Raw genomic sequence first — 18,435 nt, forward strand, 5'->3', positions numbered from 1 at the left:
GACCATTTTGTTCTATTCAGGAGAAACGTTTTGCTCCCATTCTCTTGAATATCACAAAGTAACCTGTTCTGGAAAATGAATGGTAAATTGTTACATATATATCCTTCTTACCTATGAATCTAGAAATCTATCATCATCACAGCCCTCCCGTTGTTTCTAGTATTTCCTCTATCTGCCCCATCCTCACATCCACTGTGTGTGTGTGTTTGTGTGTTTAGTGGTAATATATGAATGCTGTGAAACTCATGTACCAAAAGATTGTGTCAGACCACAAAAGCTGTCAAAAAGGTCACATAAAGCCATTGTCCCAGCTCTGTAAAGGTGAATATCTTCTTATTGAAGTGTTCAGACACCAGGTGGTGCTGTGGCCCTCATGAACTAAGTACCCTGAGGTCAGGGCGATCCTCCAATGCTTTAGTGGTAATGTATGTTACAATTTGGGATTGTGAGGAATGATGTTCAGCTGCCAGCACCCATCCCAGATGTCATGATGGTCGTTTAAAACATTTTCACTGACATGTGATTGTAATGTCTTTCAGGATCACAGACCAGCGCCATGAGAAGTTGCCATATTTTGTCTTTGGGGACTTTAACTTCAGGTTGGACTCGAAGCAGGTCATTGAGGTGAGTGTTTTAGCTTTACACCAAACTTCTGATGAAAGACTGATTGTATAGATTATCTGTGCGACATTGGGGCATTTGTCCCCAACTGTATGCTAATGTACTGTATACATATGTGGTTAAACATGATCAAACTCCTTGTAATATAAAGTGTGTGTGGTTGTATTTGTGTGCATTAGAGTGAGACTGCAATATAGTAAAAGTGGTTTTAGTAGCCCACTGTCTCTTTAGAGTTATGACTCATTAAACGCTTCACTGTTGCTGGCCCAGCTGTGTTTGCCAACTGAGCCTCCAAGTGCATTGTTATGTTATGGTGCCATTCACTGCTCTTTCTCTCTCCCTTCCTCTCCTGCTCCCTCCCCTCTTTCTTCCTTCTCCTCCTCCTCCCCTCCTTTTCTTGGTGCAAATGAGGCCAGTGAGAGCCAAGGTAGCGCAATCATTCAGCATTCTCCATGAGGAGATGGGGCTGGGGGGTGGGGGGGGGGGATAACAAGTCATAAAGGCCCACCGCAGACAGTGGTGTCCTATGATAACAGAGTGGGAGAGCCACTTGTTGGCCGATCCTCTCCCTCCTCTCCGGCACAATGGCCCTGAAGTCAGTGGGCCTGTTCAAGGTGTGGGCATTGTTCATTTCAACCAGAGCCCCATTCAGGATAGAAGGGAAGAGGAGGGAAGCCTTTCTGAATGGAGGGGTTTTGCTCAAATGACTTAGGAAGGACTTCACTCTGTGTGGCACAGAAGAAGAAGCCCTTTGTAGTTGCGTCATCTAGGGGGGCGGTAAATCACCATCAGCTAAGTGGGATCAGCAATCCAGCAGGGTCATTTTGATTGATGGCCTCAAAGTTTGTGCAGTAGATTTGATTTTGGATCTGTAATTAGGTCACATTAACTGACTGATCACGTGGACATGTGTTGCTATGGAGCTAATAAATCTCAGTACAGAATCCACAACAGCAGATGTGCAAACACAGAGGTTACTCAGAAGTCAACTTTTGCAATCAAACGTCCCCTGGCACACATTCAGGTCTCCACTGTGATGTTAAAGCAATGATAGGCTCTTTGATATCTTATCTGCATTGCTGTGATTAAAAAATAAGCTTTGAAACATATAAAATGTTACATGGTTTTATGAGAAAATATGTATTTTTAATGCCAACGCTGGCAGGCGACATGGACGCATTAAGCTGAAACGAAAGCATCCAATTAAACGGAGTCAGATGAGATGATGGGGGCTTGTACAGCTAATCTAGATAACTCTCTCCTCATGTTTCCTGTCTTGTCCGTGCTGCTCTGTGGTAGGTAAGCACTCATCCTCTCCATGTCTCTACCACTCTGAAATGCTGTTTGAGTGCAGTAGGGGTCATGACCCCTTTTCCAGGGATGTGTAAGGCTTGCATCGGTGTGTGTCCATCTCTGCCCCCTCTCCCCTCCACACAGCTCCTTTCTTATGCACCTTGGCCCCCATTCACATACACATCCAGAGCGAATATACACACACACACACACACACACACACACACACACACACACACACACACACACACACATACACACACACACACACACACACACACACACACAGACACAGACACACACACACACTCACACACTCACACACAAACCAATTTGTTAGGCCGATTGAATCTGATTGATTCACCCCGTTTAAAGGGGTGTGAAAGCAATACGGGGGGGGGGGGGGGGGGCTTTCAGACTTCCCCTCAGGAAGTTAGAGCTGTGGGCTATGGCTTAAACCACACACACACACACACACACACACACACACACACACACACACACACACACACACACACACACACACACACACACACACACACACACACACACACACACACACACACACACACACACACACACACACACACACACACACACACACACACACACACACACACACACACACACACACACACACACACACACACACACACACAAACACACACACAGCTAGACCTTTTCCTTCCAGCTTAATGAGGGTTCCTCAAACCTGCCGACCATTTAATGGGGACAACAGAAAAGGCTGATGATGTCATCTGTGTGAAATGCGTGGTTAGAGGGGCAGCACTGCTCTTTATAAAGCTGTCCTGTGCAGTGGTCAGCCTGTCCGATTTAACCTTTCGCATTAGTGGCAAAGAGAGCTGTGATGTCACCAATAAACAGATGGGTTGCAACCTTAGCGTAGGATGTAACTCACAGCCAGGAGGCCGTTTTAAGCCCTTTAATGACAATTAATGTCAACAGGACAATTAGTGCACATCCACCGAAGTGCTTAACTGTAGATGGGTTGGTGGTGGATCGATCGTCCATACTTATCCTAAGATTGATTCAGACGCAGAGAGGCCGGCTCTCATTCTCACTGTCTGAGAGTCTCATTTTTTGCTTTTCTCACTATTCTCTCAATCGATTGGAAAGGGCCCAAAAAAAGCAAATGCAGATGAATAGATATTTGGACGCATCAAAGGAATACGTCGCTCTCAAAATGACCATTTGTTTACCAATTAATCACCCCGTTTTTCTCACCTGCCTCCACAAAGAACTGAATGGAAGTGAAAGGGGCCTTTGCCATGTACCCCCTTATTATGTTAATTCATGCTCTGTTTATAGATTCTTTGTTCACACGAATTCAAAATAACACAGGGTGACTGATTGATATACAAATGATCGTTTTGAGGGTGACTTATTCCTTTAAGTGGACGCAGTAATTTCAGATTTAAACCACTTGCCTTTTCTGATTAGTGGAACACCAGGGGCGACCCTCAAGCACCCACGGGGATCACTAGGCCCCACTTTGAGAGTCACTGGATCAGAAAATACTCCAGTACATTTCTCTACAGCTGCACGCTACACCACTTCTCTTCTTCTCTGTCTCTGGTCCATTGTGGGTGACTAGACTGTGGACAACCACAAGCCACTCCCTTATTACCCATCCTGCCTTGTGGGTGGGTTGATGGGACAGGGGGTATTTTGGGATGTATCCATGTGTGTACAGAAAAAGGAGGTGGGTTTGTAAGGGGGTGGGTTTGTTATTGTCACAGGGCAAATTCCAGGTGGCAAATTCCTGGCATGCTTGTGCGGCAGGATCAGTAACCAAAGGGCCGCGGTCGCCCCCCTCCTGCCCGCTGTGGGCAACCCCATTAATTGTGTCCGACAGAGGGAATTGGTTTCAATTGACCCCCATTCAGCGGCCCTTTGACTGGCAGACAAAGGACACAGCCACGTGGAGACTAATGCTAGGGCTGAGCAGCCTGGAGGTGGTCCAGTCCCCACCAACCTTCTCTCTCCTCTCCCCTCTCCCATGGGTGTGATCAGGCTTTGGCTTGATCATGCTTTGCATCGGTGCTGATAAAACAGGAAAGCGAGAAGGAATGGTTTTGAAGATTTTGTCCGGCAAATCGGATACATCACAGCCTGCAGTTTCTTTGAATCCCTCATGGAGCACTCATGTTCAAGCAGGCAGTGACTCAACTGACTAGAGATGCATTGCATAATGTCCCAGGCCTGTTGAAATAAATGAGACCCTACTCGATTGTCGAGTTTTTAAAGGAGAGCTCAAATTAGGGACGGCAAATGTTATTGTAATGAATATGGGAGCAGGCAGTGAGCACTGCACAGTTGGAGTGGGATGAATTTTTAAATTAAAGAGGCTGATATTATTGATCTCAACCATGCATGTAAATCAATTCCCTTCCATTAAACCGTTTGCCTCAATTAAGACGAATGCTTTTCAGCTCATTCTGCGTCTCTCTTTTTTTTCATGGTCTCCCTTTTTAGGACAAGTTGTGTAGTTGGTCACAGAGATTTTTAAATAAACATCAATATAATTAAATACTAGAGAGCATCTTGCTTGGGGCAATGGCCCCTTTCCTACATTCTACCCCCTACTTTCGCCACCCTTGCTCGGACCACACCTATCGAATGTATCTTGCACGTTTGCAATGCTATTGATGTGACACAGTCTGTCCACAGTCAGACGCACAGACGTATAAACACCTGGAAAAATACTCAAAACTGCCTCTGAACGTCTAGAAATGCTCAATCCACAGAGAAATGCACAAAGCCTGTTTTCAGAAGCAATACTATCTAAGCTGTTGGTTAAAAGTGCAGTCAGTTACAGTCTTTCCCCACCTGCAATGACAGACGATGGAGCTCAGATGTGATGGACCTGACCAATCAGAGTAGACTTAAAGAGACAGGCACTAACACGGAGCGTTATGTATAAGTAATCAGAATCCCAGTGCCAGCAAGCAGGAGCAGGGCAGGGAATCGGTTGAAACGAGCAGTGATGATCCGAAATCCTGCAGGATCAGACAGGCGATTTAGTCCCACACAAACACTTGACACTGCCAGTATGTGTCATGTTAATAGTAACAATAATGTTACAATAATAATGCAATAACCCCTTAAAAAAATCACATCATAGAAACCCATGTGCAGCCTTTCAGACCAAAGCTGAGCAGTGCTCAGTCATGGCTCCAGGTCACATGAGCCTTGTTGACCGATTCACAACTAGGGCTTCTTCTTGGTTCCGTTCTTCAGACAAGGGGTGGTATAAGGTATACAGTGGTGTGTGTGAAGAGTGTGTGTGTCCCTTGAGGTGGCCAGTGGCTGTGAATCAGCGGTGTCGATGACAGCCTCAGGGCTCCGTGCCTGGACTCCTAGTATATTTAAAATCCCTCCTAATTAAACTTAATAGAATGTAAATTTAATATCTGCAGAGATTGTGTGCTGCTGGCCGGCCTGCTCCAATTTAAGGATTGATAGAGGCCAACGGGAAGGTTAATTGCTGACTTGATCTACTGTCCCTGTGACATGGTGTGGGGCTGTTTTTAATTGGGGCTGATCTGCTGCTACATGGACAGATTTCATTAGGCTAGCTGGCCCCTCTCTGACTGAAGAGAGAGATTTGGATCAGCGCCCCCTGTCCGCGTCTGCGGGAAGTGGAGAGGGCCAGACCAGGCATCAATCTTCCTTCCTTTGTCCTGTGTCCTTTCTCTCGCTTGAGCAGCATGAAATTAAAGGTGGGGCCAGAGACTAGCCCCACTCCTAATGAATGCTGTAAAATGCTCAGTAATGACATGCCAGCATGATAGATCAGTCATTTTATTTTCACACTGCTACTCGGCGCACACGCCCATGACAACAGAGACAGAAATATAAACACGTTTTTGGAAGATAAATTCTGTCATGAATTAATTTTTTTATTTGTATTTATGTATGTGTGAGGTTTTGTACACAATGACTGGGAGGATGCTTTGCTTTTTTTCTTCTATTTATAGATGCTAATTTTTATTTTGTAAAAAAAAAAAATGTAATTGCCCTGACTGAAAAAGTAAAGGATATATGTGACAAACCATGTCAGAGCCCCATAAAATACTTCAATTTGTATTTATAATCTAATATGTTTGGTGTCACAGTCCCAGTCTCTGTGTTACCCCTCTCTTTGAAACCAACATGAGTTCATTACATAGTTGATGGCTGTTGTCCTGGCTGCTGAACCTAGTCTGAGTAAATAATTTGCACCAGTAAAGGGTAAACAATTTTTCTCTTTTTAGCCCTGACTTTGACTAACATGTGTGTATCTGGCCAGCTATAAATCAAAAGGCAGCCAGTGTAATTAAGTGTACACTACATTAGTCAGGCTAATTAATTTTGGGGGCCATCCATCCATTAACCAGTGGGCCAGCACTGATTGGGCCTCTGTTCTGTGGAACCCCTCACTAGGGACTGTGACCCTTCTTGGCTGCCCTCAGTTTCCAGATACACTCATGGACCCAGAGTCACAGATGTAGCACACATACAGTACAGTACATGCACCAGCCCTTGTGTACCTTATCAGATTTGAACTAAAAAGGGAAGTTTATTACAATAAACGTCACAGTTTTAATGTCCTAATTCTTCAGGACAGTGTTCTTTTCTTCCTCTTTTATGTAATTTATTGTTAAATATAGAGCATTTGTGAGGCTCTTACTAGGAGGAGTGTTGTATACGTATGACTGTTTAATTGCTAGGCGAAATCGTATTGACAAATCCTTTACATGGTTTGTCATAGCCCACTAAATCAATATGCTTTTCTGTGGAAGACAACCCACCTGACACTTCTCACTGTAATTTGTCCTGATGCAGTAAACCCCACCCATTTACTACACACCTTGCAGGTTAAAAACAGACTTATCAACACCTGCTGTATGACCCCCCGCCTGTTTATGGCCAATGGAGATGTTTCCTCAGAATACAATAAAGGGATATTATCTGACTCAAAGAGTCCAATCTATCACAATGAGGGCCCATTATATCACAGATAACCCATCTGGATATAGAGGGAGACTATTCCCTCTAGACAACAGCGCCTGTTCTCTCTCTCTCTCTCTATTCGGTCTGTTTGCTTTCGATGCTAATGAATCCAGCGCTGAAGACACAGAGGAAAAAAGAGTTCAGCTATGAGGGCGTAACTTGAACGATGCAGCTTTGATGGGAGCGCTGTCCATATAATTAAAACGTTGGCAAATGAAGAACAAGCAGTGGCTTCTGTTGGTCCTGCTCATTAACAACAGGCCGTTTGAGCCCGGCGCCAGCCATGCTATTGCCATTGTGTGCTTGGAGGGGAGGGGGAGGGGGGTGGCACTGTGACTGGCAGCTGGGAACACCATACCAACAGTGGGATGGTGTGACAAACTAAGCCAAGGATGAGCGCAGAGCCTGGCACTATCAGGGGCTGGGAGGGCACGTTGCCTTGTAGGCCCCTGGGGTTGGGGTTGGCCCCGGTCAGGGATGTAATCAAAGTTACCCCTCAATGGTTCACCAACGCTGTCCTCTACAGCAGAGGAAACTGGTCTGTTCGATATAAACAACTTATAGTAAGTCTGATACATCCATTAAAGATTCATCAGCTATAGTGATTCTGTTTTGTGAAAGGTGGATTTTCCATTGTCGAACACCTTCTCACTCCCTATATCAGTATATGTAACCCAACCTTGGACCCAACACTCCCTTCCTCCAGCTGGTGTTTAGTACCTTATTAGTGCACATTAGATACATTAAGGGAGATTTCTTTACCAGTCCTCATACTGATACCTGGCCTTTGGGTTTACTCCAATAGCAGTTAGTTAGTATCCATCCAATACCATTGTTTAATTAATAAGCTGTATACCTCACTGTGTGAAAATGACTGGGAACATTGTTTTCTGTGTAAGGCAACATCAGGCTTGAATTGCAATTAATTGTTATTAATTAGTAAAGTAATAAATCCTGCACCAGCAACTTTGTGAAAAATCTTACAGGAATTGCAATTCAGGTGAAAATGTTACCCTTCAAGCGCTGCCACTAATTAGTCAAAACTTAAATGGGAAATTTCAAAAAGTATATAATGTTTACAGTAGAAACATCGAATTGAATTGAAGCAATCGGCCCCATTTTCACAATACTCGATCCAGCTATTTGAGTCAGTATTAGCCTGATATCAGTATCAGATTTATGCATCCCTAGTTTCTTCCATGTTTTGTAGTTTTAAATGCCTTTTCCTGTGATCATCCCTCACTCTCCAAAAACATTCCCTCACTCATTTCAGTTACGTATCTTCTCTTTTGCTTTCTCCTGTCATCTTACCGTTCTTTCTTTCCCCCAAAACTCCTCTCTCTCTTCTCTTCTCTGTTTTGTCCCACACTGTCTTAAACATCCTCTCTGGGTATTTCTTCTTTATACAAAATAGTTTTCTAGCACTAAAAATTGTGAGGCAAAATGTCTGTCACAATTTCACAAAGGCCAGGGAGACTTGTATAAATTGCTTGTTTGTTTTGTCCAAAAATTCCAAGACATTGAGTTCAGAAAACTTAGAAAACCTGTAAATATTAAAACATCAGACGCTAGAACAAGTACATGTTTTTTGCTGAAAAAACTATTTGTTATCAAAATTGTTGCAGATTATGTTTCTGACAGTTTGAAATTGTCTATAAAAGTTCAGGTAAAAACTACCACAGAAATAACACAGAATGTTTATTCACTTTCAAGGAGGTCCATCTGTGAAACTGATTTAGCTGTTCATTGTTTCATTGTTTGTATGTGTTTGTATGTTACAAACACATGGACTCTAAACTAGTCATCTTATAGATATCAGGCACTTCATGTAAGAAATGGTTTCTATAATGCAATTTGAAATATTTACAGTTTATTTAAAATTATGGAGATAAGTCTCTTTGTGTCGTGAATCTATTGATAACCATGATGTGTTTGCCAAGATTATGCAAACAATATACATATTCCAAATGGAATTAACTGTAATTGGATCAGTCTGTAAATTAAAGTGGACTCAATACTCAATCCATGTCTTTTTTATTTAATCCACCACGCGGTGTAATCTCTATAAATCATGAATAATCAACTTTGAGTCAGTCTCTGTCTTTCTTCATCTCTTGCTATATTGATGGTTTGTCTCATCCCCCCTGCCTTTTAAAATCACAAGGAGGAACAGCAACAGCTCACAGTGATGCTTTTATTTAGTCCAGATGAAATGTGGCATAAACTGTGAAGGATAGGGATCTCTTTGTGCCTGGTACATAGTGTTCAGCGTGTATGATGTCAGTCTATTTTTGACTAATGCAGTCCTCAGCCTTTGTAGACCAGAGCACAATAATTGTTTTTTCTCTCTCTGAAGGATGGAGTGGTTGCCAAGATAACACATGTTGTCTCTGGGGAGCTGTGCGCAAACATGCACGCACACACCGTCTCCACTGCTGTTTCCAGGATTTTAATCATTATCGTTTGTTGTAATGCATATGCAAATCAGCCGCCTCTATAAGAATGGATGCACATGGCTGAATTCAGAGCCTACTCAACAAGTCGGTCACAGCCTTGGTTATTCAAACTATTTAAATCAGGCAATACCATAAAGGTCCCATATTCTACTCATTTTCAGGTTCACTTTTATTTTTGTTTTTCTACTAGAACATGTTTACATGCTTTAATGTTCAAAAAACACATTCTTTTTCTCATACTGTCTGTCTGAATATACCTGTATTCACCCTCTGTCTAACCCCCTTCTGAAAAAGCATAGTTTGCTCTGATTGGTTTAGTGTTTTCGGGTCTTCCACATTTGCGCTTTATGCATCCATGCACCATCATTGCAGCCGGGGAATGGCTGTAAAGGCATTGCCCTTTCTATCTATATTTAGTATAGTAGTGACATCCCAACCGTACAGAAGTCCTAACGGCTCGTTTAAAGACACAGTCTCTGAATGCAGGCTGTGTGCATTTTTCTGTGGATTGAGCGTTCTGATACTTTCCCAGTATTTATATAGAACCTCAGCCTGTTTTATGGTTTTAAAAAAAGACATGGAAATCTCCCTTCTTACAATAGGGGGCCTTTTAACTCATGGTATTTATTTGATGGCTCATTCCATTACGAGCTGCAAAAGGACAACAGATAAGTGATGATAAAATATTGTGCTGTTGTTAAGGAAGCCAGTAGAAGTGCTCGGATTATTTAAACAACTTGGCCTACAGCTTTTCCCAGTGTGAATCTTTACTGTCAGCAGCAGGGCGATGTTCCTACAGAATGGCTCATTGTAACACAGCTGTAAACCCAACTTTGGCACCATGGGCTTTTAAACAACTCTGCCCTCTGACATTAAAAGTGGCTGGGCTCCATTCATATCCGCACACACATATCCCATCATATTTAAGAGGGCCCATTAAGGGCTGCATTGAGAATTCATGGGCCTTTCTCTCACTCCCCCTTTTGTGATTTATCTGTGACGGCCATATTGCCGGGCCCTTTCAGAAGGAGTGGCTCCAGTTTTTGTCTTAAAAGGCCCAAAACAATGCATTTCAGGCCCATTTCTCCGACGGGGCCTCCTCTTTCAGGGGGCAGAGAGAGCCGGGGCTGGCCTAACATCTGTTTGTGTCCAGAGCCAGGCGGGACCGGAGAACAGCGTGCCTCGGTGGCCCCCTTCTCCTCTCCCTGGGGGTCTTTGTTCCCGATTTCATGCTATCAGAGCGGCAGCATGTTTTCCTGCGCAGAGCTGTCAGGGGCATAAAAGGCCCTGAGTGGGGTCACATCAAGAGGGATGGGCATGAAAAATTGGTAAAATGTATCACAAAGCCCACCCACTAGATGGTTGCCTAGCGCCCTGCGGTGGGGTGTCAAGACCCCTCCTCCCCCTCTGTACCTTCCTCTTTCCCCTTTCCTTGGCTGAATTACACCTCTCTCTCTCCCTCACCCTCTCCCTCTCTCTCCCTCTCCCTCTCTCTCTCTCTCTCTCTCTCTCTCTCTCTCTCTCTCTCTCTCCCTCTCCCTCTCCCTCTCTCTCTCCCTCTCCCTCTCCCTCTCTCTCACTCTCTCTCTCTCTCTCTCACCCTGGCGGACAAGCACATCATTTAGATGAAATGGTGCAAACAAATTAAAGGGTGGTGCTTCAAATGAATCAATGTTCTTTGTGTGTGAGGACGGTTTTGTGCCTCGCCAGGGTCTTCTCCTCCCAGTGCACCCTGGAAGCAAGATGGCTGGTCACCTGCCCGCCTGAAAAAGCCATAACCCTAACCCTGCTTTGGTAGTTCAACTGTTGCTACGGAGAAAAGAAAGAGAAAAGGTTATTCTCCTATACACAAATTGTTTTTCCGCTATGAAAAGGAGTATTGCAGGGCTGCCAGGGCAAGTTGTAAAAATAATAAGGTCGCTGTTGACGGTAGATTTGTGCAGGAAGTCCTGTGTCCTGCTAGTGTCGATTTGCTCTGACTGATCCGTGAACTGCAGCGTTTTAACTCCTCCCTTTAGTATCGACTCGTATACCATGCAGTAGAAACGCAATTGACGTTGCATATTTGTAGTATTTGTAGGCTGGTTGATTGTGCTAACCAAGCTCTAGCTCTCTTTAAAGGGAACATCATTAGACATTCATTAATTCTTAGGTCCTGATCTCTATCGAATACCAGAGTAATGAACCCAACAGACCCTGCATTCCTATTGGACCAGCACTAATCGCCAATCACTGATTGGGTCTTCAATATTCTGTAATTGACTCAGCAACGACAAATAACACTCACTGTCTGTTTCCTTTAATTGATTCCCAGCCACAGCTACGGTGGGATAGGTAAATTAAATGAGAGTGCGACGTTTTCAGGTGCTTAGTAAGTGTTTATACTCCATATCAATATCTCTTCTGTTGGCCATGTTTAAATGTGCTGCAACGATTGCTTCACGGTTGGATGTGAATTTGTTTCCTCATTAACAGGATAAATGCTCTAAGTCTTAAAAAGAAAACATGAATGGCCACAGCACTGCTGGCTGCTCCTTCAAATCACAAAGCCTCCTTTTTGGAAACACAACAACTGCAGCTAACAACATTCAAATGAATGCCACATTAAGATGGCTATTGAGCAATTTAGGCATGCATGGCCTTATTGAGAGGTTAAGAGAAGCCAGTGCGTTAAACAGTCTTGCAGACATCTGCCGTGGTTGGTTTTAAAGTGCTGACTAAAAGTGTTAGGGGAGGTTTCTCAGATTAAATCTCTCATTAGGTTTTCTTTGTACAGGTGGCAGTAATGTGTCAAGAGCCCAGCCTGAGACAATGTCCTCCTCTTACTGGGACTAATACGCCTCAGGAGAGCCCACCCTCCTTTTACTGCCACTACTTTACACAGAGACACAGTCACAATGAAGCATCTGGTGGCCTTTTCCTGTGTGGAAGGCTTTTCCATAGCCATTGTGTCTGCTAGTGTGCATGTGTTAGAGAAAGAAATCAGGAGGCTTAGTACATTTCCATGGCTCAACTTGTCTTGTTTAACTGACTGTGTATTAGTATGAATCTTTACTTAAAATGTTTGGAGATGATTTCAGAACATTTGCTCCCTGCTCTGATTATGAGTTTGAGTGGGTGGGCAAGGGCGTGCTTGTGCATCTGTGTGTGTGTCTGTGCAACCCCCCAGTAGTGAGAGGTCACCAGGGTCAAAGTGATGAATTTTTATAGGCCTGTTCTCTGTGTTTCAGCCCTGTCCCTTTCTCTGCGCGCTGCACTGCCTCTCAAAGACAACCATGCAGGGCAATTTGTCCTGCGGGGCCCTGCAGAATGGGCCAGCAGAGAAGTTAAATACCAGGGGGGAACACACACACACACACTCACACAAAACATACACATACATTCAGTTTCTCTCTCACACACTCACACCCCTCCGTCCTGTTGTCCTGAATGATTTGTGGCCTGTCCATTATCCATTCCGAGGGGACAAATGCTTTTGGCCGGTTTCTGAAGGTAAAGCCAGAATGGCAGCCCTCAATGCGTGCTATTGTTTTTAGAGAAGTTTCCCAGATGTTATAATGCACAAGATAAATAGGGCACATTATCACTACCTTGCACGCCCTCTTACCTCTCCAAGCTCGTTTTTTGGCGAGGGCGTGGCAGGTTAGGAGACCTCCTACGACGCATACACTGCCATCAAACCTCGTCATCAGCTCTCACACAGCTCAGCGAGTTCATGGGAAGGGGTGAGGGTTTGTGTGTGAGAGTCGCTCGCTGTTAGGGGTGACACAGGCCAGGTTTACTAGGGTCACTTGTTGACCAGTGGGTCACACACAGGCTAACTTTCCGAGTGATAATGTGTCCACTCTCACCTCTCCTTCATGTTGAATTCCCATGCTGCTGTGTGTGTCAATGATGAATCTATAGTGTTTGGAAGCATTAAATTAGCCAGCTACAGGGAGAAGAGTGGATAACTCTGGCTTGTGTCCAGTCAGATCGGGTGGGGAGGGTCACAGCTGATTTACTGGCTCTCCTGCGTTAATAGCTGGCAGGAAAGCAGGAGGCCGAATTTGTTGTTGCCTCCTTTGGATGCCCCCTTCTACCCAGCTTGGGCAGATGTCGCAATCATGCATGCGGGATGGCCGTGATGAACGGTGGCGAATGGAAGAAAAGTGATCAGAGTGCTAAGCAATTCATGCTGAACCTGCCAGCCCCCGCTGGCACACCTTAACTCAGCTGGCAGTCCCGCTTTGCGTGGCAGCGAGAAAATAATGGCGCGTTCTGACAATGCCACTGCCCCTGCTGACACAAAGGGCAGCCCCTGTTCGCTGCCTCCGGTAATGAAGAATGGATAGTTAGCTCATTGTCCACTCATCGTCTGTCTCTCTCTGCACGCAGTCTCATACTCTCTCTACCTAATTGAGGTTTAATCACTGAGTTCTAAACGCTCTCAGTGGATTATTATATTGGTGGAATGACAGTTTAGTGTGAATCATTGCATGGGACTGGGGTGAGGGAGGGAGGAACATAAACCCCAGAGGAGTTAGGAGGAATTATCACACTACGGTGTCTCCATCAGTGCCAGTATGGACACAGTCAAATACAGTCAACCAAGGACACGCCATTAGATATTATGTAAACGGCATCCCTTAGTTGGATCAATCAGGAATCTTTTAATACATAATTAATGTAAGCAGCAATTATTTTACTGACATTTGAAGTGACGTTATCGGTAATATGATTCACTCTCACAGAGCCTTTATTGTGAAAGGTAAGTAAAAATATATTGACGTGCAAAATAATAAATAAATTGGCTGCGGCAACAATTTACAATGCACATTGAGGAAACCCTGCTGTTGCACTGGCTAACATGTTCCTCCATTACCATGAACACACACACACACTGTAGTTTATTCTGAATCAATCCCACACACAACGTCCTGCTGTTGTAAATACACACTAGAGCATCAAATGTGTATTAATCCGGAGCTGAAAATAGTCCCCCAACAAATGCACTATTTACTCCTGTTTGAGTAAGTTTTGCTCAAACCTCCAGATGTTTTATGAAATTACTCTTTTTTTAAATGAAATGATTTATCTGTGATCTGTTTTTAAAGGTTTACATCTTCAAGTAGGAACCAATGGTCTCGGGGCTGAGTGCCACAGAGGGTAGGCACGTATTGAGAGAAGGACTCACACACTGTTGGTTTAGGTTTTTTTTGGTGGGATTGTTGACAATAAGAATGATAAAGAATAACACCAGCCTCATCCTTCAAGTTTTCCCAAGAAAAAAGAATGTTCACAAGAATCAGCAGAGAAGGTTTTATTTTTCTGAATATCTTAAATATTTTGTGCCATTGTAATTCAATGTTCTTTTTCTTAGTGTTTAAGTTGAGCACAGTGGATCGCCTCCATCTGTTGGCAGCATCAGAGACAGAAGGCTTGAATGTGTGTGTGTCTTTGGTCTTTGAAGTGGGACAGATTGCTTTAACCTCTCTTCTAAGGAGAGCAGCTGGAATAGAGAGCTCCTTTAAACAGCCGCTTCCTCCTTCGACAGTCATGAGATTATCCTCCATTGATGCACAAAGGCAGCGCCTTCCTCGGCAACCTCTCATCCCAGCCCCCCGGCCTCTGGCCCTCTACAAACACTCAGTGTTGACCTGTGACCCATAATGCAGAGATGTGATGCCAAGTCACTTTGCAGGAAAGAGTTAAAGAGTCCGGAGGAGTGAAGACATCCTTACTGTCTCTGGGACTACAGCTGCTTTTCCTGACAGCTGTCTGTCAGTATTTTCCCATCACCTGGTATCCCCTCTCCCTCCCATGACTAATTGTCATGTATTAAATAAGGAGTCAATTCCAGCAGAATTAATTCTGATAATATCATTTAGGGTGGTCAGTTAGAGCACATCTATGTGTAATGTGCTTAGGATGGAGGAGCTTTGAAGGGAAAGATCTGTTCAGAGATTCTGCTCAAGCACCTGGGCTCTGCTGGCAGTATGAAGGAGACATCGCTGCATTGATATGCTCCTAAGTGACAGCATGGGATTCTCATTTTCCCCATCTTGGTGTTTGGTGGGCAGATCTTGTGACACGGCCACTGGGGTGTGTGTGTGTGTGTGTGTGTGTGTGTGTGTGTGTGTGTGTGTGTGTGTGGGTGTGTGTGTTGGATGTTTTTCACAAAAGACGACAGTGGAAAGCTGTGATCAATCGGGTGCAATCAGCCACCACCAACTGCACCGACACACTGATTGGTCAGCCAATGAGATTATGAATGGATCAATCAGCCACATGTCAGGATCCAACTCCATGTGACAGTACAGCTCAGGAGAGTGTAATATAGGGCTTAGTTTGTTAATGATAAATGAAAGGAATCGCTTCATCCTGTTGAGCTGGACACTGAGGGGCAAATTCACAAAAGGATTGTGCAGCTTTTGGGGACACTAAACCTGCTCAAATAATGCTAAAAGAAACCGTGCAATTCTCAGAGCACCACCAAGGGTGAAATGCACCTCTATCTGCACTGGCTAGCAAATAGTGTCTCAGTGCCCCTGTGCTATTTACACATATTTAAATGAGGTAGTATGCATAGCTGTGGTGCCTTTTCTATGCAAATAAGCATGAAGATCAGCGCTGCTTAATAAATGTCGGGTTTTTATCAGCAGTAACTAAGAACAATTCTACAGCTGACAGTGAACATGTCTTTAAAAAACGACTTTCTCTTTGCTGTCCTGCAAACGCATTGCATCAAATATACCTGAAAAAGAAAATATTACACACATACCGCCGTTGGGCAGAGAAAAGTTACGACAATCAGCAGACAGACAAACTGTAGGCAGTGGGGTTTTTTTTCTCGTCATCTCACCTTTCTGTAATAATGATTTATGTGACAGTAACAACTGAAATTTACACACACAACACGACGATAACAAAAATGTTTCATTCAAATGTAAAGGCTATGTGTATGCAGATAGAAATTATGTACTTCTTTATTTGCATATGGAAGAAGGAAGTTATATTCTGCCTACTGTGATACATGAATCATTGTAATCTGAGGCAAAAAAGGGCAAATTACATTCGGCTGCAAACCTTTGTGCTGTAATATCATTAGCGTAATATCTTTTTTGAATCAGACCTTGGGACGGGGCAGATGTACAATTCATGGTGCTATCAGCAGCCACGATCCATTCTTTGTGAAATCCCCCCTGAGTGCATGTAAAACACATCTTGAAATTAATCAAGTGTCTTCAGCTTCTTTGTCGCTCTTACAAAAGGCTAAAAATCTGTGGTTGGAATCATGAGTTTCCCTGGAGAAACAAGAAAAGGCAGCATTAGCTAATTGTCTGTTTTGTTAATTAAGTCTTTCTTGCAGTGACACTCTTGGCACTCTTGGTTATAGGCTAATATGAATACAAAACCTGTGCTTTAATTATGTCACTGAGAATGATGTCATCCCAGGTAGGAACCTACATACATGCTCTTCTACCTGTTCATATAATGTAGGCATACCATTGCCAAATGTAGAGGACACATGCATGTTTAGTGATGACCCCTGTCTACCAGATTATGAAAGTCCTTTGACTGTGAATGGAAGGGCTATTTTGGTCCTCCGGATATTGATGCTTATTGTGCCAATAAGCAGTGTGAGCTTCTGGCCTCGGTATTAGCGGTGAAGTATCCAGGGATTTCTGCTTGACTGATTTTTGAATTTGTAAAGTTGACAACAGAAGGGGGCTCGCTTAGAAGAATTGCAAGACCCCGATGCTCGTAGTGTCCAAACATTTAGGTCCATTTGGAAAAAAGCTTTTTTTTATTATTATTTGTTTTTATATTTTAAACTCCCAGCCTTCCCTACACTGTCTTGAAAGGTTTTTGTCACTTATATGTGAAGTTGTACTAAACCGAAAGTGTACCACCCATTCGGTGCAGTCGGGGCTAATCAGAGATGGTAAAATGGATGTCTTTCTGTGCTTGTCTTTGCTGGCTGTGGCTACAATGACTTTTTGACAGGGAAAGTATCTCTTGCCCTCCTCACTAGCTCCTTCTTTGGCCTATTCATTGCACAAAGCTGCTTAAGCGCACTTAAGCGCATTAGCATTTGGCTGCCAGGGGACCATATTGACCCTGCATTTGGATCGCCTAAATAAGTGAAAGATAGAGCGATTTGTTAGGGCTTTAGAAAGTTGCTTTCGGGGAGGGGGGTGAGCATGAAGGAATGGGGCTGAGGCAGTGGTGGTGGGGGGTGGTGGGACTGCAGAGAGTTGTTCCAGTTTCTCTCAGGGCATGGTGTTTGTTCTAATCTGATGTGCCGTTCCTTCGTGGCCGAAGCAGGACTGATTTGTGACATTTCAGTCTAAAGGGCCTTTTTCTGCTCCCTATATTGGCTTGACCTGATTATCTAATCTGTGCTTTGAATTTCAATCAGGTCACCCAGTCTCTGCCGTGTGGTATGGGAACCACTGGCTGAAGGATTACCTCATTCAACTGTCTTCAAACACAGATGGTCGAATGTTTAACTAATTGTTAAAAGGGTCCACAAAGGGGAATTTAACCATGCACACAGTCGAAGGGGTCAGTACATAGACCCAGATAAAGAGAACAGTGAGGAGGTAGTTTGTGGGACGGTTCTTTAAAAAACCATCCAAATGCGAGGCAGTGTAGTGCATGGTTTTGGGGACAAGAGCTGCAGTAATAGTAATTATAAACTACTGTACAATGAGAGTGTGTTTGTGTGTGATGGTGTCATCTGGGTAACAGCGTGAAGATAAATTCATAAATGGTTTCTCCTTAAGTAATGTTCTTGTTTTTCTTATGAACACACAGCCAGCGTATATTCCTTACAGGTTTGACCTTCACATTCATTTACGTCCTTCCTCTCTCACCTCCAGAGTCTCTGCTCCACTGCCACCATGCAGACAGTCAGAGCGGCCGACACCAACGAGGTCGACAAGCTAATATTCCGAGAAAGTGACAATGACAGAAAGGTAAGCTATGCTGCGTCAATGATGCCTGTCACAATACTGACCTGTCATAACCTCATTAAAATTAAACACACATTTATAACTGAATT

At 43.8% G+C, this 18,435-nt stretch overlaps 1 protein-coding gene across 1 annotated transcript in view; it reads left to right on the plus strand.

Annotated features, from left to right (window-relative positions):
- inpp5a (inositol polyphosphate-5-phosphatase A) overlaps positions 1-18,435 on the plus strand; it is a 162,411-nt gene that overhangs the window by 116,250 nt on the left and 27,726 nt on the right. The window contains exons 9-10 of the mRNA XM_083922975.1: positions 540-624; positions 18,254-18,349. Coding sequence (XP_083779101.1) covers positions 540-624; positions 18,254-18,349 — 181 coding nt within the window. The remainder of the gene's footprint in view (positions 1-539; positions 625-18,253; positions 18,350-18,435) is intronic.

This window comes from Echiichthys vipera (assembly GCF_963691815.1).
Source record: "Echiichthys vipera genome assembly, chromosome: 11".
Classification (NCBI taxonomy): domain Eukaryota; kingdom Metazoa; phylum Chordata; class Actinopteri; order Perciformes; family Trachinidae; genus Echiichthys; species Echiichthys vipera.